The 24,634-nt window shown below is 36.7% G+C and overlaps 1 protein-coding gene across 1 annotated transcript; it reads left to right on the forward strand.

Moving 5' to 3' along the window:
- The first annotated feature begins 7,616 nt into the window (after positions 1 to 7,616).
- On the forward strand, positions 7,617 to 8,278 carry LOC147607786 (histone H2B.9-like). The gene has a single exon (XM_086789916.1). It carries the CDS (start codon positions 7,698 to 7,700, stop codon positions 8,142 to 8,144), a length of 447 nt encoding a protein of 148 aa, XP_086646042.1. The 5' UTR covers positions 7,617 to 7,697; the 3' UTR covers positions 8,145 to 8,278.
- Positions 8,279 to 24,634: the final 16,356 nt, after the last annotated feature.

The following is a 24,634-nucleotide window of genomic DNA, read 5'->3' on the forward strand; positions in this document are numbered from 1 at the left end:
GGGGCCCAAAACTAGCTTTTTGGCCTATGTACATTCATTCGTACGACCGACATTACACAAGTGGTAAGGTTAGTCATCCCATGTCTCTTTTATCAAAGCTCTTTGCATGGTTACAAAAAGAATAAGTTACAAGAAGCGTGACCACACTTGAAAAATGATGTTAACCAGAGTGGTTAATAGAAACTATTCTATATGGGTAGAGTGATGACTCAATCAGGGAATCCCCGACAATTTCCATTACAAGTAGCTATCTAGTGGAAAAGTCCCTTGCTAAGAATTATAGGCAATTCCTCCAAGTTAAATAACTTCAAACACTATTTATTTCTACTCCTTAATCGCTTTCTTTTACACATACACTCACCCAAATCCTTGGACTGAGTTTAATTTCATCGAGACCATGTGTTAGCCCACTCAATCTATGGATTATGTGTTCAAGTACACACCCAACAATCACTTTTTCTTTCACTCACACACACCTTTGAAATAGGTACGCACACACTCCTTGAAGGTACATATTTAAAAAAGAAACATAATCTATTCACAATTCAAATTTATAAACAAAAAATAATAATCATAAACCATCATAACCTAGGAATTACACAGTCATGTACTTGGAAATTACGCATCTTGGAAACTCTGAAATTGCGCATCCGAGTTCTCAAGAATTACACATCCAAGTACAATATCTCCCTAACTAGCTATTTTCTAGACTCTTGAATCCATGAGGTTGCTTCACCTGGTTGGGCCATCACTAGTAGGGAGCCTATCCACTAGAGGGACTGGTTCATTGTTTCTCACTCATACATACCAAGAGCACACCCACATTAAACTGAGGGGTCAAGGTCCCTGAAAATCACATTCCTGTGTGATGCACCTCACCGATGTTATCTACATGGCATAAATCTAACATGTTTGGTACCCTCATAGGCCATTGTGCCATAATACCACTAGTTACAAACAATTCATAAAAGAATTGAAAGTATGCTTTAAGAAAATGCATCAAGCAAAAATACCAAACAATTATGACAAGTAAATCCTTGCAAGCTAGAAAAGACAACTTGATATTTCTACTTGAGCTTCTACCATGCATCACATGGTCCAATCCAGTCTCCCTAGTCTCTTCCATTTAAGGATTCGACGAGGTTTCTTTAGTCTTTTCCAAGGTTAGCATCCAAGATGCCCTTTTCTCATAAGCAATTCCTCAATCACTATAAGAATCAATCCCAATATCTCAGAGTTTTAATATTATCCAGCTTAGGATTTATACTGTAACATTGTGACTCAAGACTAAGGTCTATGGAAGATATTTAAATATCAATTAGACAAGAAAAATAAAACTCCGTTTCTTTTAATGTTCTCATCTTGGGTAAGATGTTCGTTGTAGGTTTGATAGTGGTCTTCAAAATTAACTCAACTTTAGTGCTTCCAAGCACCCTTATAGTAGTTTCAACACCATGATCTCTTTTAAGGTCTCAAATAACATTCTACTTCAAAAAATAGACCACTAACATTATTTCACTAGAACTTCTAGTATTGAATCACTTTCTCAAGTTATCTCAAATAGAACAAATAGTATTGAATCACCTCATGAAAGAAGTGAACCTTAGTTTTTATGAGCTGCATATGTAAGGTTCTCCAAAAAAAATCCCTTAAGCATAAATCTTCACAATAGCCAAGTTTTTATCTCACATCATATGTTCAAAATCTATGCCTATTGCCCATTTCTCAAGGGTAAGAGACTGGTCCTAGGCCATAACTAAGAGTCTCCAATCATTCACAACTAATTTATGTTAAAATTTCTACTTTTGCATTTTCTAATTCAAGTTCCTTATTCCAACTAACTCGAAAGATCCAAATTTTGGATTCTTACCTCATGCATTTAGTTTTTACATCGCCGAGACGACTATATATATATATATATATATATATATATATATATATATATATATATATATATATATATATATATATATATATATACATGAGCTCACTTTTTACACTAGTTGGCCACCCATTTATAATTAGGGGCCCAAAACTAGCTTTTTGGGCCTATGTATATCTCATTCCTACGACCGACATAAGTGGTAAGGTCAATCATCCCATGTCTCTTGTATCCATAAGCTCTTTGCATGGTTACAAAAAGGATAAGTTAGAAGAAGCGTGACCACGCTTGAAAAATGATGTTAACCGGAGTGGTTAACATAAACTATTCTATATGGGTAGAGTGATGACTCAATCAGGGAATCCCCGACAATTTCCATTACAAGTAGCTATCTAGTGGAAAAGTCCCTTGCCGAGAATTATAGGCAATTCCTCCAAGTTAAATAACTTCAAACACTATTTATTTCTACTCCCCAATTGCTTTCTTTTACACACACACTCACCCAAATCCTTGGACTGAGTTTAATTTCATCGAGACCATGTGTTAGCCCACTCAATCTATGGATTATGTGTTTTCAAGTACACACCCAACAATCACTTTTTCTTTCACTCACACACACCTTTGAAATAGGTGCACACACTCCTTGAAGGTACATATTTAAAAAAGAAAAATAATCTATTCACAATTCAAATTCATAAACAAAAAAAAATCATCATAAATCATCATAAACCATCATAACCTAAGAATTGCACAGTCATGTACTTGGAAATTACGCATCTTGGAAACTCTGAAATTGCCCATCCGAGTTCCCAAGAATTACACATCCGAGTACAATATCTCCCTAACTAGCTGTTTTTTAGACTCTTGAATCCATGAGCTTGCTTCACCTGGTTGGGCCATCACTAGTAGGGAGCCTATCCACTAGAGGGACTGGTTCATTGTTTCTCACTCATACATACCAAGAGCACACCCACATTAAACTGAGGGGTCAAGGTCCCTGAAAACCACATTCCTGTGTGATGCACCCCACCGATGTCATCTACATGGCATAAATCTAACATGTTTGGTACCCTCATTGGCCATTGTGCCATAATACCACTAGTTACAAACAATTCATAAAAGAATTGCAAGTATGCTTTAAGAAAATGCATCAAGCAAAAATACCAAACAATTATGACAAGTAAATCCTTGCAAGCTAGAAAAGACAACTTGATCTTTCTACTTGAGCTTCTACCATGCATCACATGGTCCAATCCGGTCTCCCTAGTCTCTTCCATTTAAGGATTCGACGAGGTTTCTTTAGTCTTTTCCAAGGTTAGCATCCAAGATGCCCTTTTCTCATAAGCAATTCCTCAATCACTATAAGAATCAATCCCAATATCTCAGAGTTTTAATATTATCCAACTTAGGATTTATACTCTAACATTCTGACTCAAGACTAAGGTCTATGGAAGATGTTTAAATATCAATTAGACAAGAAAAATAAAACTCCGTTTCTTTTAATGTTCTCATCTCGGGCAACCGCCTTATTGGCCAACCTCATTACACATCAAAACTCAATGTCCTATCCCCCAAACCATGTGTTATCGCATGGACTCTCATACCAAGTGCATGCTATATAGGTTGTCCTAAATTCTTCCATTATCATGGACAGCCGAACCTCATTCACAATCACCTTATATCGGCCAGCCCCATTACACACATCAACACTCGATCTCCTATCCCCCATACCATGTGTAAGAGTTAAATAAAGCAAAAAAATAAGTGTCAAAGAAAGCAATGTTGGAGTTTCTACCTGAAAGGAGCTTCTAGCACACCTTTAGTCTAATGCCCATGCATGGTGCTTACAATATTATACACATAGGCTTTGCATTTATTAGTAGACATATCTAGTAGGAATAAGCACCAACAATCTCAAGCATCTGCACTAAGTCTCTCTGTCTCGACAGCAGCCGTCCATGTACATTTATGGATGGGGGGACTGTGGTCCATGATACGACCCAATGCCTTGATCCTCCTCCTTAATATATTAGTGGCCTCTTCTTCTTTAGCCACACCAATTATCAATCAAAATAGCCTCTCTATTCTAAGTGCTCTTGATAACACCAAATCCACCAAGCAAGCGAGACTGCCTAGTTGAAAATGGATGTGAATGATCCATTGCTTTGCTTGGATAACCATCGACCTTGCAAGTACCTCCAAAGAGCTTCAAATAATACAAGCACTGCTTTGACTCCCATTGTCTTTTTTGATGACATTCTTGTTTTCGGTGGCTTAAGTAGAATAGATTTAAAATTAGGATATCATCAAGTGCGTATGGATTCTCTTAAAAAACTGCTTTTTACTCAATTTGGTCACTATGAATTTTAGTAATACCCTTTTACCTTGTGAATGCACCAGCTACATTTGTTTGCATGATGATGAATAGAATATTCTTAAGTCACCAAGATTTTGTAATTGTCTTTTTTGATGACATTCTGGTTTTCAGTCACTCAAAAAAAGAACACGAGGATCATTTAAGAACTAAAATTGAATATCTTGGACATATTGTTTCTGCTGATAACATCTGTGTTGACCCTAAGAAGATAGCAACTATTTGAGACTAGCCCATTCCTAAAAATGTCCATGATGTGAGATCGTTTCTAGGACTCTCTGGCTTTAAAGGAAATTTGTGTGGAAATTTTCCCTCATTGCCTTGCCTTTAACTTTATTACTAAAAAAGCAAACTATTTTTTGTTGGGGAGACAACAAAAAAAAGTGTTTTGATCGTCTTAAACATATTTTGACTCATGCCCCAGTCTTATAGAGCCACCTGATTTTGCTAGAGCCTTTTCAATAGTTGTCACATTAACGCTAGTGAATCTGGTATATAGGAGCTATTTAATGTAAGATGGCCATCCCTTGGCATTTGAGAGTAGAAAGTTAAAACCCTCCGAGCTTAATTATAATACCTATGGCTGTAGTGCATGATCTTTGCATGTGGAAACCCTATCTCATGGGTTCATAATTCTTGATAAAGACAAACCAGCAGAGCATTAGACACCTTCTTAGTTAGCTCTTAATCTCTGACCATCATTGATCTTGATTTTTCAAATGCTTGGAATGTATTGATGCATAACAAGAATAGTTACTCTTGTGCTGATGGTTTTCTATTCTTTGAAAAAATGTTATGCATTACTGCACCCTATAGAGAGAACTTGTTTTACAAGAAATGCATGCACCACATTATATAGGACTTGTGGCATACTCTCTACTTTGACTACTTTTAAAGAAAACTTCTATTGGCCTCACATGAAAAAGGATGTAGAAAATTTTATTTTGCTTGCATTATTTACCAACATGTTAAGCATTTTTATGGAAAACCACATGGTCTTTTAATGGCCTTGCCAATTCCAAATGGTCCATGAGAATAAATTTCAATTAAAATGATTGAAATGGTATTTTTTTGATGTGTTTCATTTATCATGGATATTTATTTTTGATTATTTGCCACATGGTTAGTGACTTACTGTTGCAAGGTATTGGTCGCACTGTGTTAGGTAGATAGTCACTAGATAAAATATTTGGCATGTGTTTTTGATAGGAGATCAGTGTGCAAGGCTATTACGAGTGACTCGAGAGGGTTGCATGTGTGTGTACATTTTTGGTGACATTATATTTATGCGACATCATATTTTTGTAGCAGCAAATTTATGACCATTATTATTTTGGATTTATGGCCATCATTATTTTGTAGTCAAATGGCTACTAAGCATATTTGTTCATATGGTTTATTTACCCTTAGTAGGTTTATGGACCAATTTATTTAAAGTTATAGCAAGGTTCCTACAGAAAAGCTTAAACTTTTCATTACAGAATTGCCTACTCCTTCGTCATATAATGATATGATGTGGACCATAGTAGATAGAATTAGCAAATAAGCATATTTTGTTCCATGTGAGAAAATATTGATTGCTCCACTTATTGCTAAGTTTCTTATTAAAATTGTTCTCACTCATGGTTTTCCTAGACTCATTGTCTTTGACATAGACTCCTAGTTATGCAATCATTTTTGGATAGCTTCATTCTTTAATTTAGGTACTAAAATGGACTTTGGTTCTGCTTTCCATCCTGAGAGCAATGGCCAGATTGAGGCTACTAATAGCATTATCATGCATCTTATGCGATCTTATACTATTACTTCACCCTCTTATTGGGATGAGAGTTTACATATCTTTTAATTTTCTTATAACAATACCCCCCATAGGCAAAGCCCCTTTGAAATCCTCTATGGTAAAAAAGTTTCCTATCCCAGCCTTTAGGACTGGAACACAGGTTTCAGCGCTTGGCCGATAATCTTGCTCTCCACCCATGAATGTTGAAATCCATAGTACCTTCACTACTACAAGTGGATTAAGCTAACCACATGCTAATGATGAGTGATTACACTAAGGTGGATGGTGCCTAATTACATCTATGGTGATGTGAATGTGTAATAGACTCAAATCAATTAGGTTCCAAGATAGATTAGGTTGGACTCATAGAGAGACTTGAGATGTGTTTGCTTGTTCCATGCATGTGGGATAATCCAGTTTGCCATATGGCTTTATGCTCACATGCTCACTCCCTGCCTCTACATATGCTCTGTGGCATCACACTTCTTAACACCCCCCCTTGGTGCCATATCTATGGGCTACTCAAGGTGGTCAGATGTGAGTTACAACAAATATTACCCCCCTTGGGTGGTCAACTGGCTGATCTCAAGTGGTCAGGTAGATACACACAACAAACAAGATGAAATGATAAGATGGGTGTCTACTTATATGGTGACCCCTCTTTTACAACAGATGGCTAGGGTAGTGGTGCTGTTTGCCTTACAAGAGCTGATCACTAGGGGTCTCTTCGTACTTGGTGGTCGAAGTAGTCCCCATAAAGTTACCTTTGCTTTTCTTCAATTTACGATATTATTCTTTGTGTTTGAATTTGTTGTAGTAGTTACACTTTGGCTTGTCTTTGAACCTACATTCATTTTGAAAGTGTCCTTTCCTGCCACAATTGTGACACTTCACATTCCTTTTGTTGAACAATGCATGCTCAACGGTGCTGGGAATGCTTTCTTTAAATTCTCTCTCCTTCTCCAAAAGGGAGGAGACACATCCATCAAATGTTGGCTCTAGTAGATTCTTCAAGGTTGTGACAAGTGCATTGTATTCCTTTGGCATGCTTTTTAAGATTATTGCAACTGCATCTTTATCTCCAATCTTAGCATCTATGCTATATAACTGGGTCATGATGCTTTTTATTTTATTGACAAATTGAGCCAAGATTCATTAAAATTTATTTCTAGACCATAAAACTCAATCTTTAAAGTGAATTTCTTGAATCTTTGCCTCAGCTCCATTGAAAGTCCTCTTGCTATGGAAACCCTAGCCCTAATCCTAGAAGGGAAGGCTAACACAACGGATTCAGCAACAAGGCCTTGATTGTAGGAGCCTTGCCTTGGCAACTTTGCCCTTTGAGTTTGAATGAATTTCGAAGGAGATTAGCCGTTGGATGTGGGAGTATCGAACGGCACATGATGCCAGGAGAGGGAGGACAATTCAAACTTTGCCCTTGCTGGAAGATTTCGAGAGCCGGGAAAATTTCGAAGGAGATTACCCGTTGGATGAACATCGCACGTTTGATGAGCTGGCGATCTGCAAACTTTGGTTCGATTGGTTAAAGGAAAAAAGCTTGTATAAAAGCGGTGCCGTGTTCAAAGCCATTATCACTCCCTTTCTGCGCGTTAGGGCTGCCTGTGTTTTTGCGTTTGTGCCCCCATCACCCATCCTCTGTCATGGCTCCCAAGTCGAAAGAACCCGCTCCTGCTGCTGCGGAGGCCGAGCAGAAGGCCCAAAAAACCACCAAGGCCGGGAAGAAGCCCGCCGGGAAGAAGCCTGCTGCAGAGAAGAAGCCCGCTGCGGCTAAGGAAGGCGGCGAGAAGAAGAAGAAGAAGGCCAAGAAGAGCGTGGAGACGTACAAGATCTACATCTTCAAGGTTCTTAAGCAGGTGCACCCGGATACCGGCATCTCCTCCAAGGCTATGGGCATCATGAACTCCTTCATCAACGACATCTTTGAGAAGCTTGCGCAGGAGGCTGCCCGCCTAGCCCGCTACAATAAGAAACCCACTATCACTAGTCGGGAGATCCAGACCGCTGTTCGCCTCATCTTGCCCGGTGAGCTTGCTAAGCATGCTGTGTCCGAGGGCACCAAGGCTGTTACCAAATTTACCAGCGCTTAGATCATTTCTTTTCAAAGGTGTTTCTGAACACCACCTATTTTCTAGATTTTGAGGCTCATATCAGGACTTGATTGAAGCTTAATCTTGTAATTACCGTACATTTTAGGTTTAATGATAGGTTATTACTTTGAACCGATCGTTGACCATGCCCTCCTTTGGGAGGAAAGGGGATGTATGCGCTTTATGTGTGGCTTTTGGTGTGTGAGTGTGTGGTGCATGCATGCCTCTTGTTGCTATCACCCTAGTGTGGAGTGCTGTTTTCGTGAGGTGGATCAAGAAAACGTGTTTGTAGCTGTGTTTTCCTGGTGAACATAACTTCCCTGTGTGCACTAATTGTAGCTCTGGAATTGGGTGATAAATGGACCGACTGCTTTGGAATAAACTTGATTTTTCTTTCACGTGGTGGAATCTTATATTTATACCTGTCTGGATATATGCCTGCACCCTCAACTGGATATGGCTTGAATTAATTGTACCGTAGTAGCATCATCCAATTTATTAACCTAATATATTGACCAACACATGAACACACAAGATCCAATTCCCTTGGCTCTATTAGCAGTGTCTAGTCTGCAGAAGATCCAATTACCTTGCAGAAGATCCAATTCCCTTGCACCCCTATGTTGCCTGAGACCCATTTTCCAATTCTACCCTATACTCTCTAATATCTGGGACATTCGTAGAAGGCATGCTTCCCATCCTCTAGACCAGTTCTGCACGTAGGACATATCGCAACCAGAAGTGAAATTACAAAGGGCCCACGTCCCAGATTAGCTCTTTTCCTTTCCAAGTGTTTGCTTTCAAAAATATTTGTTTATGCAATTGTAACTTTTTAGGGCTTTTTAAAGGTTGAACATAAAGCAAATTATCATGCGACATATTTTAGCTGCCATTGATGTTTTTGCAAAAAAACTCGAAAGGTACTAAAGACCCGACACTTGCTCTACATGGATGTATGCAAAGCCTTGGTGGGGGCTGAATATACATGTAAACTCCCATCCCAACCTAGGCTACAATGAGAATACAAATGTAATTAGAAATGAACTTTGGAGCTCAACTTGGCACATGTTTTGCTTGTTCTTGCTTTCTCTTATGAATGTGTTTCTAGGAGACATTGGATTGGGCCATAACATTTTTGGCACCGCTGTTAAAGAACACTATTGTGCTTTTATGGTTTTATTTCTTGATTAGTTCTCTAGAGTATTTCATAGCACGTTGTGGTGAGTGAATGTGTTCACTTTACACATATGGTTGGAAAGGTATGTAAGAAGAAGAAGAAAAATATTTTGTTTTCTTTATTTTTCTATCATTTTGCTTAGATATATTGTGAATCTATTTATTTAGTTATTTTTTGTTCTTAGAGCATGCTAGGAACTAGCTATATATGTAAGATTCTTCCTCAGCCTGAATAATGATTAAGCTTTTACCTCAATCCTTTGTAGTCATTCCCTATTTTCGAATACAAGAAAATATTATTTTTTCTTGTTTTTGCTTAGAGAAGAAAAGTTTGAGAGGTAATTTAATATTGAGATATTTTTGGATATAAAAATTCTTTTAATATTTAAAATATATTTTACCTGAAACAGAAGTTTAAAATAAATTCTCCAATGTGTATTAGGAATCAATTAAAAATGATATAAGGGACCTTAGTCTAAGGGTCTAGATTTTCAGAAAATTTTGGATTATGGTTCAATTAAGGTTTCAATGGGCCAATAGGATTAATCCAAGTGTTGGGATGGGATAAATCCAAAGAATTAAAGAAAATATCCAAAAAGGAGTAAATGCTCACATAAGATGAAGAGCTGATTGAGTACAAGGCTTATTAGTTAAAAATTAAGAGATATTACTAAAAAAATAAGATATTTTAGAAAAATGATGAATTTTTGACACCTTGGTAAGAAGAGGGGGACCTTTGAGGTAGGTGCCTCTTTCACATGTGTGGAAGGGTTTTTTAATTCAAAAAATTGTGATATTTTTATCTGTCCTCCCTCCTGGATCAAACTGGATCAAAAGGGGAGCCAAACTGGTCTAAATTGAGTCAAATTGAAGCTGAAAAATTCTAGAACCTAGTTGGACTCAGTTAGTGGCCTCCCTCACCTATAAATAGATCCTCATTCTTTTGTATTCTCATCTGTGAGCTATACCATGCCAGTATTACATTAAAATAATCATATTTTCTATTATCCCTTAATTTTCTTCTACTTTTGGAGAGCTTGGAGCTTCTCTCTCTCTCTCTCTCTTCAACAACTCTTGGAGTTCTCTTCTCCACTTGCTTAACCAATTGATTGGTTGGGAGCTTCACTTCTAGAAAAAGAAACAAGCTAATCATTGAGGTAAGAATGAATTTTATGGTTTTTTGTTAATTTCCTCAAACGACCTCTTCTCAACTCCTCTCAAGCTTGAGACGTCTCCTAAATGGTTGTTTTAAATTCAAATCAAGCTTTTTCTAAGAATCTTAATGTGTAATCAAGAAAAAGTTAATCTTTATGCTTATTTAAAATGCTTTCTTATGTATATGTCTCTCTCTCAAAAAGAATAGTCATTTCTATGGCTAATTCTTTAGCAAAAGAATGCTTCTCATTGATAATTTCTTATTTCAAAGCCAAACTCTAGGCTTGTTAAGCTAGAGACTAAGAAAATGGTATTTTTATGTTTTTGTGTTAATAAAATAATGGTTAATTCTTTTAGATTATTTATAAGTAGTTAAAAACTACTTTGATTGATTCTAAATGAGAAATAGATTATTCTGTCAATTTGAAAAAAGAGGAACAATGGAATTAGCTTAATCTTATGGGATAATTATAATTAAGTTTATGATTATAGTTAAAATTATGATTAAAATTCATAGTTTAGATTTAAGCTTAAAAATAGATCTTTTATCGTATTTTCATTATAATGTTTTATTCTTTTAAGAAAATTAAAAATTATCAGTCATAGCAGCGAAGCTATGGTAAATTTTTTTTAAAAAAATACATATCTTATTTTATGCAATACTAAAAGAGGAACTCCTACCATATTGTAGATTTAGAAATTTAAAAAAAAAAGAATGATTTTGATCATATTTAAGAAAGAATATTTTTTTTGTATTTATGCATAACTAATTAATTAAGAAAAAGAGAAATTTCTAATAAATTGATTTTATGCATAAGAAATTGTTAAATGATAAAAGAGAAATTTCCATGACATTTGGAATTCAATCATTTAAATGCAAAAAGAGAAAATTTTGGCATATTTAAAATAATAGATATTTTATTTAATTTAAAAAAGAGAATTTTTTGATAAATTTAATTTATGTATAAGAATTTTTTTAAATGATAAAAGAAGGATTTCCATGACATTTGGAATTCAATCATTTAAATGCAAAAAAAGAAATTTTTGGTATATTTGAAATAATGGATATTTTATTTAATTAAAAAAGAGAATTTCTTGATAAAGTTAATTTATGTATAAGATTTTTTTTAAATGATAAAAGAGGAATTCCCATGGCATTCAAAATTCAATCACTTCAACGCAAAAAGAGGAATTTTTGGCATATTAAAAAAAATAGATATTTGTATTTAATTAAAAGATTTTTTAATGGTATTTTAAGTAGAGAAAGGTTTAAATTAATTTTGATGACAAAAGAGGAATGTTCACTAGAAAAGTAGGGTTGATAGTTCAATTGGTGGAAAGAATATTCTTAGATATTTTATGTGGATAAATCACTAAATTAATATTTACCCAAAATTGGATTAATGGAAGAAGAGTATTTTTTATAAAATCTAGATATTCTCGTATAGAACTAATTCTTAATCTATTGTGGTTAGGAAGGAATGAATTTCATAAAGTTAGAATTCCCTTACGGTTAGAAGTTCAGTAGATGTTTATCTGAAGAAAATCCTTAGGAATCAAAGTTAGAAGTAAATCGAATAATTTTGGTTAGACCATGACTGTGAGAATGGTGGCCAGTAAACTACTTGCCCATTTCTTGAATCTGAATCAAGCAAAAACCTTGAGACCAATTCTAATTCTTGACACAAAGAATAGACTACCGTTGAATTAGCATAATTTTTTCTTAATCGAAATCACCAAGATTCTAGTTAGAAATTCAGTCAAATGATGGATTACCCTGATGAGAGATCAACGATTCTCATTAAGAAAATCTGGAGTAAGGAAAAAGGGTTCTGTGGAACCAATCTCGAACCGAGAATTCTACTTGCATAGAACCTCTGTTTTCTTTTAAAGGACTGTTTTATGCCAGAATGTTGGAGGAAGTATTTGGTATGTGTTTAACTAAGGAGAGACTCGTTTGCAACAGCTAGTGGGGAGCCGTCGAGGGACGTCGCTCGCGGCAAAGCCTACGAAGGTCTTGACTAGCCTCGGTATGGTTGAAATGGTGCAGGGGCGAGGACCGACGAAGCGGTCCTTGAGTGAAGTGCTAGGACACCTAAGTAAGATCCTAGAGGGTTTTGACCAGGTGATGCACGGGCTCGCGGTTGCTAGGACACCCATGCGTACGTTGAGGAAGATATGGATGAACTGAAAATAATTACTTTTGTGAACTAAATTTTGATATTGGATCTCATTGTTGGTTGACTAGCTAGTCTTCAACGGAGAGTCTGGGTGATATATTTTATAAAACAATGGACTCGATATTTTGGAGGATTATGATCAGTAATACTATGATTTCATTGAAAGATTGTTTTAAAGACAGCCGAATCTGTTATAATGGCAATTTTATATTGGGTGTGTAAGTGGTATACCTACCTTAAATTTTTCTTGAAGCGTCGGCTAGGGGGCCTGGGAACTCTTTTCCTCGGTACCTGGGAAAAACATAACCAAATTTTTATAAAGGAATCCCACCAATACCGTGGTTGGCTAACCTATGGGCCGGTTGGGGTTAGGTTGTGGATCAGGGGATTCCTGTGATACAAATAGTAATGATTAAGTTACGTTAGTTAGATTAAGATCTAGGAAGACCCTTGTTCTGTGGGAGGGAATCAGCGGTTGTGCCTCACTAAAGGAGGAAAAAAGCGGTGATTCTATGGACCAAGTGCAAGTCTCTTTCTTGATCTGATCATGTGACTTTCGGGTTCGGTCGAATTAGTTTGGATAGATAAGACTTTGACTCGTTAAATCAATTCTCTCGTTAGATGATTTTCCTGGTGGAATCACCCGTGCCTTCTGGGCGAGGGAAGTTTTTTCGGGTTCGGTTTCAAAGGAACCGTCGGGCTAGTCTCTTTTCCGGATATCCGTGGGCGAGGCCCCGAGTGTGGATCCCTGCCCCGCGCGAGAGACTGACGCTGCTTCCGCCGCCAGCGCCCTCGGAGGGTGCATCGCGGAGGGGACGGGGGTCTCACAATATACATTTAGAATGCATAGTTGCATACAATAGTTATAAATTAAGATATTTTTGCATTCTTTTAGAAATATTTTGAATAAGCCTAGAGCTTAGATCTACTTTTTCGCTTAATTTGTATTCTTTTTCTTGCAATAGAGTAGATAGGTAGGTTAGCAAGGTATTAGGAAAAGACTAATCAAGCAAAAGACACAAAAACATGATAAGAACTCTTGATTTCTACTAATTTTTACCAATCCACTAGTTTTATGCTTAATAGAGTTAAAAGATGGAAAAAATAATGCATATAGTGTTAATTCGATCTCATTGAGTTTAAAATCATAATTCCATGATTAGAAGAACCTAACTTGAAGTTTAAGCTATGAAAAATTATAAAAAACACCCAAAAAGATCAAATCTTCAAGTTACCTTTTCACGTTGACTAATTTTTCATGATTGTGAAAATCCTCTTGAGATTCCCATCATGATTATAGGGGCTACATGGCCAATAATAGGGTGTTGATAGATGAGCTTATTGAAAAACCAAAGTTTTTATGTCGTGAAAAACCAGAGTTTTTCACAGTACAACCATATAATATATGAGTTTTTTACTCAAGATACCCCCTTAAAGTGGACTTGGGGAATAAGGAATAAATTTCTCTCAAAAGAGTGAAGGGGCTTGTAAAAAAAAACATGAAAGTCTTGTACAAGGTATTCTTAAGAAATCCTCCATATGTTTGGGTTACACCAATTTTTAAAACTCCAAGGTTAACTATGTATGCTCATGAACACAACTCAGATAGGTGACCTCCTGAGAGCTTTTTTTTCTTGCATAGATTTGAATATTTTGGCTATACACATGGTTGGAGTTGTTGAGTAAGGTAAGTTAGGCTACTTGGCCACACTTAGTTCTAACTTAGGGACTCCATATCAGACGCAGGTGTACCTAAGGATCCTCTTTGAGTGCATACGTGACTAGAAACAAAGAGAGACTTACTGTCTATGTGCATTCTTAAGGATTTATGCTTATTACTTGGGCAGCTTTAAGACCTAAATTGAATTGGCCAAATAGTTGCACTTCATCTAAGAGGCTATTTGCACATAAATTAATCTCTTTTGTCTTGTGAAGCCAGCACAAAACACTAAAAACATCTAGAACCTCAAAAATTGAAACAAATTATAAACCCCAAAAAACATTCAAACAAAAGTCCAACAATTTAAAAAAATCTAAAAAAGATAAATCCAAAAATAGTATTTATTTGTGAATTATGCCCTAGCTCATCAAGGAGCATTCAACACAATGCAAGCAACGGGACCAATTCAAAGGGATTGAATGTTCCCTTAACATAATTGAATCCAACATTTGAAATCTACAACCCTTGGTCCATGTCTCAAGTAGAAATTCCAATCACATTTTCTATGGATTGGACTTGTTATATGTGCCGCTAGGGTTCACAACATTAGACTCCTTTTCTCCACTAGTGACTAGTCCTTTGCCACCCACAATGTCCCAATCTCTTGCAAATGCTTGGACTTAACACTCAACAACCCTTGCAGCCCCTGGATGCCCAAACTTTAGCAATATTGTGAACAATCAATCTAGGAACCTCTGTTGCACAAGGAATAAATAGTACTCTAAACTCAAGAGGAGCTGCTGCACATGGACCAAGCGACTCATCTCGAGAACCATGGTAGTGGCCATAGAGATTGCCAAGTTCATGGAAAAATATGATAGATCTACCGATTGTGTTTAATTCATAGAATTGTTTAAGCAGGGATGTGAAGATTTTAGAAATACGACCTACACCACCAAGGTACATGCATTGAATCTATGCTTAGCGAAAAAGACCAATTAGTGGTGCATCACTTTGATATACTTGTGATTAAGACAAATTTTAAAATTTTGAAGACAACCTTCATCGATGGATTCTCTAAACAAAACCCTTAGTGAAGTGAATTGACATAACTCTACATAATAGAGTGAAAACCTGAGGAAATGGTAAGGGATTACATCTTGCACATAAAAACATTGAACTCATGATATAAGGATTAGGAAAAACTCACAAATGAAGCGATGTTTCCTAAAAAAAACACTTTGCATAACCTAATCATAGTCTCAAGTCTAGATTCTTTTTATTAATGATGCAAAGAAGACATCTGTTTGGATGATGATAATTGTGAAATCAACTCTTCCTCATCTAGACTGCTAGAAGCAAGGGCTTAAGAAAGATTCATCTCTGAAATATCAATCTCAAGCAAGATTGATCTTTGAAATATCAATCACATAATTCTACATATCCTTGCTTGAAAACTTTGGGAAGAAACTCGAAAGGGGATGAGCTCAATTAAATACGATCCCTGTAACATCTTTCATTTGTGGACCAAATGTGTTGTGTACATTGTGTATAATGCCATCACTACCATGCAACTCATACCAATTATTGAAAAAATTCAGGTCATAACACATCACATTGTGCAACAACGATACAAATGTTACATCAAATCCAAGGAATCCCAGGCACACATTAAGTTTCCTTACCCTAAAGAGGTAGTACGCTGCTATGCACGTATCATTGTAATATCATTATTTTTGTCTTTCCCATGGTGAGCCATATATCAACTACATTGTACGATCCTCTTAGATCTTCTTCCCCCTTCTCGATGATATAGATCTGACTCTTCTCCCTTGATGATGGAGGTATGATTCTCCCCCTTCTTAATGAGGATAGTGGTGTACACTTCAAGCCAACCTAAGAGAGAGAGAGAGAGAGAGAGAGAGAGAGAGAGAGAGAGAGAGAGAGAGAGAGAGAGAGAGAGAGAGAGAGAGAGAGAGAGAGAGAGAGAGAGAGAGAGAGAGAGAGAGAGAGAGGTGCTAGAAGTTTGTTGTGCATGAGTAGGATGTTACATTATGCTATTGTAAGACTTAGAGCGGTTGTGTGGTTAATGCAATTGTATTCTAGTTGTGTGGTTTATGCAATTATATTCTGGTTGCGGATTTGTCTATTGTTGAGAATCTAAGGTGCTAGGGATAGGCTTGGTAGAGTGTTGCACATAATTAGAGACATTAGACTAGGGAGGCTCAAAATTATCAAGGTAATCTATGATTAAGAGATGTGGACACCGATGAGAACACTCAACCAAATGTATTGCAATATGCTTCTTACAACCATAGAATGAGAGGCTTCCAATATGTATAGCCTCTAGCCAAGATTCTTTAACATATGGCATATTTATCCATGAGTTATCACCTTCTTTACCTACCCATGTCCTTATCCTTCCAACTTTACATAATTGATATTACCCAAACTATGCTATCAACACTCTCCTTTAGTTACATAAATATGTGAAACCATATTATTTAATACTCTCCCTTGGTGTCACATTCCACAAATCTAAGAGCACTTCTTTTCCCGCACAACTTTCCAACACTCCCCCGTGCCTCATAATAAGGACTAAACATGCCTCTCCCTCAGCATGGACACAACTGAACACACATACACGCCTCTCTTGGGCAAAATTCAATTTTAAGACTCTTTGTGGCTGGGGCAGGGCACCCTCATATGATGATACATCAATGCCTGCACTCACGGGAGTTTTGTGTCATAAGTTGCACCACAATACTCTTGAAGGTAGGAAATCCAAGTATTAGTAGTGTGGTGGATTTAATATTTTTAGACTAAGGTAGAGTGGAGTGTCTAGCATGGTGACACATGGCAAGACACATGGCTCACATGCACGAGCCTTGTCTTTGTATAAAGGTGTGCTATCCTTTGTTGTATGGTGTGAGAGCCCTCACCACTTTGGTGAGATATTATCTAGCTCATGATTTGGGTGCCACACTTGTGGAAGATATAGGGATTTGAATTTGCAATGGTGGAGGAAGCTCTGCAAAAATCAACGGTGGAGAAACAAATAATAAGAAATTACATCTTTGCTTTACTTAAAAAGGTCTAAAAAGATAAGATGAGATTCATACGCCAAGCTTTACTTAAAAAGGTCTAAAAAGATAAGATGAGATTCATACGCCAAGCTTCTTCAAGCCAAAACTTCATCAAAATCAGCCCGAATTCGTCTGAATTTGGCCCGGCTTCGAATTGGAAATATTTTCAGTTTCTTATTTTGGTTCGGCTCAAAAAATTACAACAATTCAAGTTGCGGGATTTTCAAATTTTGTTGATTTATGCCTTCCAGAAGCTTAAATTCACTCTCGCTTCTTAATATTTTTTCTACCGGACGACCTTCTGACGCTTCGAGGCTACTTCAAGCACTTTGGTGATTGCGTTGGATGGCCACACTACTCTTCTAATTGCCACGAGATTCATGATCTTCAAAATTATTACCACGAGCGAAAAATAATATAAGTATTTATAACTTTTTCCTATCTTTTATATTATTATTTTAGTATTCATGGTTGATTTACCTGCACTTCCGTCTATTCAAGAGCAACTCAATGCTTTGCAAGCACAATTGGTTAATGAACACACTCATAGAATTGCATTAGAAGACCAATTGAAATCTCATAAAAAGGCATAAGCATGACATTGAAGCGATAGTGATGAGGATTCTATTCTTCGAATTGAAGCGATAGTGATGAGGATTCTATTCTTCAAATTGTGAAAGAAATTTTAGATGCTCAAACGGCTCGGAAAGAATGCATCTCGCATTAGTCGCAAGGCTTTCTCTTTTCAAATTTTTGACAGAAAGAAGGACGCATGCACTATTTTAGCTTAGTTTAGCCAATTTGATGACTAATTTTTGAGAGAGAAATTTTCTGAGAAAGACAAGGTCAAGTGTGCTGCGAATCATTTGATTCAGAGTGCTGCTTTATGGTGGAATGCTACCAAGAATGGGCGACATAAACCTCGTACTTGGGAGGATTTTTAGCACGAAATTAAGAGACACTTTCTACCTCCTCAGTACAAGGCCAAGCCCGACAACATTGGGACACTCTTAGACAATTGAAAGGGAAGGATGTCCAAACTTACATTGAAAAATTTGGAATGCTCTCATTCAAATGCAATCTATAGAAAAAGTACACGAAAATAATCTTAAAAGGAAATTTAACTCAGGAAATCCAAAGATTAGAGTGGAGGTTAATATGTTTCGTCCTCATACTCTTGCCTCTGCTAAATCTCTTGCTTTAAATTGTGAAAAGAAAAATGGTGTGCCCAAGTTCCAAAAGGAGAATCGTACTTCTAAATTCTCCAAAGATTCGACATCTTCTAGTGGTTTTGACAGACGTTCTTCATTCAAACGACCTTTTAACAAGGGTCAAGATCAAAGAAGCCAGCAATTCACCAACAACAATAAAACAAATATTGGCAACAATAGTAATGTGGAGAACCAAAAAAGATAGATGTTCTGGATTCATTGACTTTAGATGAAAAAGCGAAGAATGTCCGATTACACTTGCCATCAGAGGGGACACTATGCTAATAAGTGTCCAAATGACAAGAAGAAGATGAAGAAGAAGAAGAAGAAGCCAATTGCACGACTACGAGCCAGAGTCTGATGGTAATGAGTTTAATGGTAAATTTGATCAAGAAGGTACTTCTAACCTTGATCCTCATTCTTTTTCACCACATACTTTACTTAAAATGAAAGGATAATTTCAAGATAAGAAAATCACAATCTTGCATGATGATGGCAGTACACATGATTTTATTTCTGAACGTCTTGCATATGCTTTTCATCTTGACATGATTCCTTATCATTTTAAAGTAAAGGCTGCTTTTCAAAACCAAAAGTATAATTGCACTAAGAAAGTGAAGAATCTTGCTTTTTCTATTGTACAATTTTCGGATGAACGTACTGTCTTAGTAGCACCTTTGCATGGTATTGACATGATTTTGGGAATGCCTTTTCGACATGAGTACACACCACATATTGATTATGCAAAGCACACAATATCTTTTATGCATCACGGTAAGAATGTTTGTTTACAAGGAATTTCTGAAGGTAAGGATCAACCACTTATGGGCCATACTTAGGTCAAAAGGGCTTTGAGGAAGTGGGAGAAAACTTTTTTAATTTTGGTTAACCAGCTTAGTGCTCAAGAACCACCTCCTAGGGATACATCCCATGACTCTTTCATTTCTAAATTCTCTGACTGTTTTCTCAATGAGTTACCTTCTTAGAGCACTTCCTGAAGATCATCACATAGACATTATTCCTGGAAGTGCACCGCCTTGTAGAGCACCTTATAGAGTTAACCCTCTTGAGCAAAGAGAAATTCAGACTCAAATTGAGGAAATGCTTTCTTGGGGACTTATTAGACCAAGTAGTTCACCATATGGAGCACCGTCCTTCTTATAAAAAAGAAAAATGGTACTTATCGTATGTGTGTAGACTAGAGGGCTCTTAAAAAGAACACTCTCAAGAATAGATTTCCAATTCCTAGAGTTGATGATCTACTTGATAAATTAAGGGGAGCCAGCATCTTTAGCAAAATTGACCTAAAATCTGGATATCATCAAGTAAGAATGACTGAGCAAGATATCTATAAAATTGCTTTTAGAACTCAGACTGGCCACTTTGAGTTTTTAGTGATGCCATTCGGTCTTACTAATGCCCCTGCGACTTTTAGTCGTATGATGAATAGGATCTTTCTTGAACATAAAAACTTTGTGGTTGTCTTTTTTGATGATATCTTAGTTTTTAGTAAATCTAAAGAAGAGTATGAAAAACACTTAGAAATTGTATTTAATTTGCTCAAGGAAAATGAACTTTACCTTAATTCCGAAAAGAGTAGTTTCTTCTAGAGTGAGATTGAGTATTTGGGACATATAGTTTCTGCTAAAGGCTTTCTTATAAAAACTGATCAGCAGAGTATCAAACACTTGCTTTCTCAACCACTTATTTCAGATAGCATATTAAATGGGTAGCTTTTATTCAAAGTTTTTAGCCTATTATTCAATACCAACCTGGTAACGAAAATGTGGTTGCTGACGCTTTGAGTAGAAGAACTTCCATTCAAAATATTTCTATGATTGAGAATACATCTTTTGACTCTACGCGTGAGACTTATGAGGATGACCAAGACCCTGTTTTTAGTGACATTTGGTCTACAAAATTATTGGACCCCCTTTTGTTGAGTATTTATGATGATGATAGATATCTTTTCTTCCAGAAAAGATTATGCATTACTGGACCTTTTAGACATTCTATCCCCATTGAACACTTTGAATAGATTTCTCCCATAATAGTCATCCCCAAGAAAAGATTTGCATATGTGTGGCCTTCCGACCGCTTAATCACAACACCGTCAAGGATGTGTTTCCTGGAAGATGTGGCAGGCCATGTTCTATATGCTTTCATCGATGGATTTAGTGGGTACAATTAGTAGTAGCCATAGATCTGGCCAACCAATTGAAAACAACATTTGTCACACAATAGGGCACATATGTCTATGTGATGATCCCTTTGGGTTGTGCAATGCTCTAAATGTCTTTCCAATGCATAAGCACCAAGATATTTAAGGAATATCTCAATGATGTTTGAGAATTTTATTGGATGAATTTTCTAATTTTTCAGGTACCAAGGATACACGCAAGGGGATGGTGTTTGCGAGACGGTGTTGGCACTTGGGGGGACTCTTATTGGTCTTCACCAAGTGCATCCTCTCAAGGCTTTGGATCAATCCCTTCAAGTGTAATTCCTGGTTGCACATGGAGGTCTCTTAGACCTTATGACTTTAGAAGAGGGGATATCCCTTGACCTAGAGAGATCATTGTTATCCTTTAACTGCCACCACTCGCACTAATTCCAAAGGGATGCAGGAGCTTCTTGGGAATCATACTAGCTATCAACACCATTTTGTGAGGATCTATGCTGATGTATCTTTCTCTCTCACCTAAATTTTGTGCAACACTAGGAGATTCCATTTCCTTTGGGGGGATACATCAATAGCAAGTTTTTCCAAGCTCTCAAGCACATGTTGGTGCACGCTCCAATGCTCATTACTCCAAATTGGTGCACCATTTTTAAAAGGTCACATAGATGGTAGTGGAATAGAGCTGACTGAGAGCAATGCTTGTGCCCAGCTCGATGACACCCTCAAGATGGACAAGCCTATCCATTATGCGAGCCACCTGCATCATCAGCTCAATTGAGATAAGCAAAACTACTCCACTACACCAAGAAGGAAGGCTTGGATATTGTTTATGCCCTTTAGAAAAATTTTCATTATTTATTGGGCACCCATTTTGTGGTGATTATTGATCATCAAGCCTTAAAGTATCTTCTTAACAAGGCTCAAGTGGCGGGTTACATTTGGAGGTGGATATTACTTTTTCATGAGTTTGACTTTGAGATTATGGTGCAGTCGGGGAAAGAGTATGTGATGGACAATCATCTTTTATGAGTGGGAGTCGGCTTGTGGCATTTGTGATGACCTTCCAGACAAACATGTTGTTTGCAATATATCCCACTCCCACTTTTTGTTATTAGGATATTATGGTGCTATTGAGCATGGCCCACTCCATTAATCAATGAGCCCCAAGGAGAAAGCCAAACTTCTCATCAAGGGATGACCGTACAAAATCAATGTAGGTAACCTCCACAAGATGGGAAGGGGCGAGATTCGTTGTGCTGTTAACGTCAACCCTCATCATGAGGTGAAATTAATTATGAATGATGCCCATGAAGGTCCAAGTCATAGCCATTTTCCAGGGCACATCATGACAAAGAAGATTATGCACTCTAGGTTGTGGTGGTCATTCCTTTTTACAAATTGCAAGAACCTTGTGCCACTGTGATGTGTGCTAGGGGTCGGGTCCCAAGTCCACAAGTAAGAATTTCTCTCCACTACATGTCTTCACCTCTAGGGAGGGAGCCCTTTGAGAGATGGAGCATAGACTTTGTGGGGCTTATTACTCCCAAGGATCACCCGCGAAGGGCTCCCACCTTTTAGGAATAGAGCATAGAATTTGTGGGGCCCATCACTCCTAAGGATTGCCCAAGCAGCGCTGTGCATACATTCTTGTTGTCCACAACCACAGATTATGCACCAAATGGGTGGAGGCAAAAGTCACGAGGGACAAGACAACAACCACAATGGCAAATTTCTCTATGATAACATTTTTACTAGATTTGGGTGCCCTTTGGAGATAGTCAGTGTGACATAGACCCTTTGGAGATAGTCAGTGACAAACGCACCCAGACACAATGCTTCCCTAGTGATAAGAGCAAACGGATAGATGGTGTTAAAACCCTAAGATCTCTCTAGATAATTGTAAGATTCCTCCCCCAACCCCTTTTTGATGTCTAGTATATTCCCCTGTAATCAATTCCTTTTCTGAAATATAAGAGATCTTGTTTGTGACTGTTTTAACCTAGAGAGAGAAAATATTCTAGAGAGAGAATATTCAGATTTTGAATATTTTTGGATAGAAAAATATCTCTTATAATTCAGATGAGTTCCCCTAAAACAGAAATTTAAAAAGAATTTTCCAATGTGCAATTGGAATTAATTGGAAATAGGTATAAAGAACCTTAGCCTAAGGTCTAGATTTTCAGAAATCTTTAGACTATGGTCCAATTAAGGTTCCTATGGGCCAATAGCATCAATCCATGTGTAGGGAGGAGATAAATCCAATTTGTAAAAGAAGATACCCAAAAATGAGTAAATGCTCGCATAAGATGAAGAGTTGAAAATGTACAAGGTTTATTAGTAAATAAACACATATGTAAGGAAGGGGAGTTCTTTAAAGGAGGTGCATATTTCACATGAGATGAAGAGTTGAAAATGTACAAGGTTTATTAGTAAATAAACACATATGTAAGGAAGGGGAGTTCTTTAAAGGAGGTGCATATTTCACATAAGATGAAGAGTTGAAAATGTACAAGGTTTATTAGTAAAAAAACTATGACACATATGTAAGGAAGAGGAGTTCTTTAAAGGAGGTGCATATTTCACATAAGATGAAGAGTTGAAAATGTACAAGGTTTATTAGTAAAAAACTATGAGCAATAAAATTTTGACACATATGTAAGGAAGGGGAATTCTTTAAAGGAGGTACATATTTCACATGCTTGAATGAGTTTTAAACTCAAAAATAATGTGATATTTTTATCTCTCATCTCTCTTGAACCAAACCAAATCAAAACGGAACCAAACCGAATCAAAAAGTAACCAAACTAGGTCCAAATCTAGTCCAAATTCAACCAAACTAATTCTAGAATCAGTTTGTTTGGTTAGGAGCTCAAATTTTCCTATAAATAGAAGCCTCCCCTTGTTGAAAAAAATATAATGTCTTATGCATTGTTACTCTACTCCACCTAAGCCAAAATATAGTCTCTTATGCTTTGTTACTCTACTCCACCTAAGCCAAAATATAGTCTCTTATGCTTTGTTACTCTACTCCACCTAAGCCAAAATATATAGTCTCTTATGCTTATTACTCTACTCCACCTAAGCCAAATTAGATAGAGTCTTATGCTTTGTTACTCTACTCCACCTAAGCCAAATTAGATAGTGTCTTATGCTTTGTTACTCTACTCCACCTAAGCTAAAATATATAGTGTCTTATGCCTTGTTACTCTACTCTACCTAAGCCAAGAACTGTGAATTCTTTAATAATTCACTAGTTTTTGATACTTCTCTCTTTCTTCAATCCCCATTGGTGGCTCCATCAACATACTAAACCAATTGATTGGTTGGGAGCCTCTACCGTGAATAAAGAATCAAGCAAATCCTAAGGTAAGTATATTGAATTTTGATCTTTTCTATGATTTCTCAATGATTCTCTCTTCTCAACCCCTCTCAAGCTTGAGAAGTTTAATTGGTATGGTTTTTTAAATGCTATTGAAGTTAATTGGTGAATAGTAGTGAAGAGTTACATAATTTAATAAATGCTATAGAAGTTAATTTCCATTTATGTTTAAAATTCTAATGGTTTTTATGTAATTTCTCTCTCTCACTCAAGAAATGGTCATACTCATGAACCATTCTCAATCCAAATGAAGCTTTTCATAAAGCTTTTCCTTAATCCAAGATTAAGCTATGCTTGAGGCCAAATTAATGGCTTTTTGCTATGCTTTTAGTTTATGCACATTGATGATTCAATCCATTATGGATTGATGATCCAATTAGAGACCATTCTAATTGTTTTCTTAATGATCCAATTAGAGACCATTATGGATTGATGATCCAATTAGAGACCATTCTAATTGT

The sequence above is a fragment of the Cibotium barometz genome, chromosome 54 (genome assembly GCF_041138505.1).
Source record: "Cibotium barometz isolate CiBa-2024 chromosome 54, ASM4113850v1, whole genome shotgun sequence".
In the NCBI taxonomy this organism is placed as follows: domain Eukaryota; kingdom Viridiplantae; phylum Streptophyta; class Polypodiopsida; order Cyatheales; family Cibotiaceae; genus Cibotium; species Cibotium barometz.

Coding starts and splice junctions, on each gene's coding strand:
- LOC147607786 (XM_086789916.1), top strand. CDS start 7,698: ATGGCTCCCAAGTCGAAAGAACCCGCTCCTGCTGCTGCGGAGGCCGAG.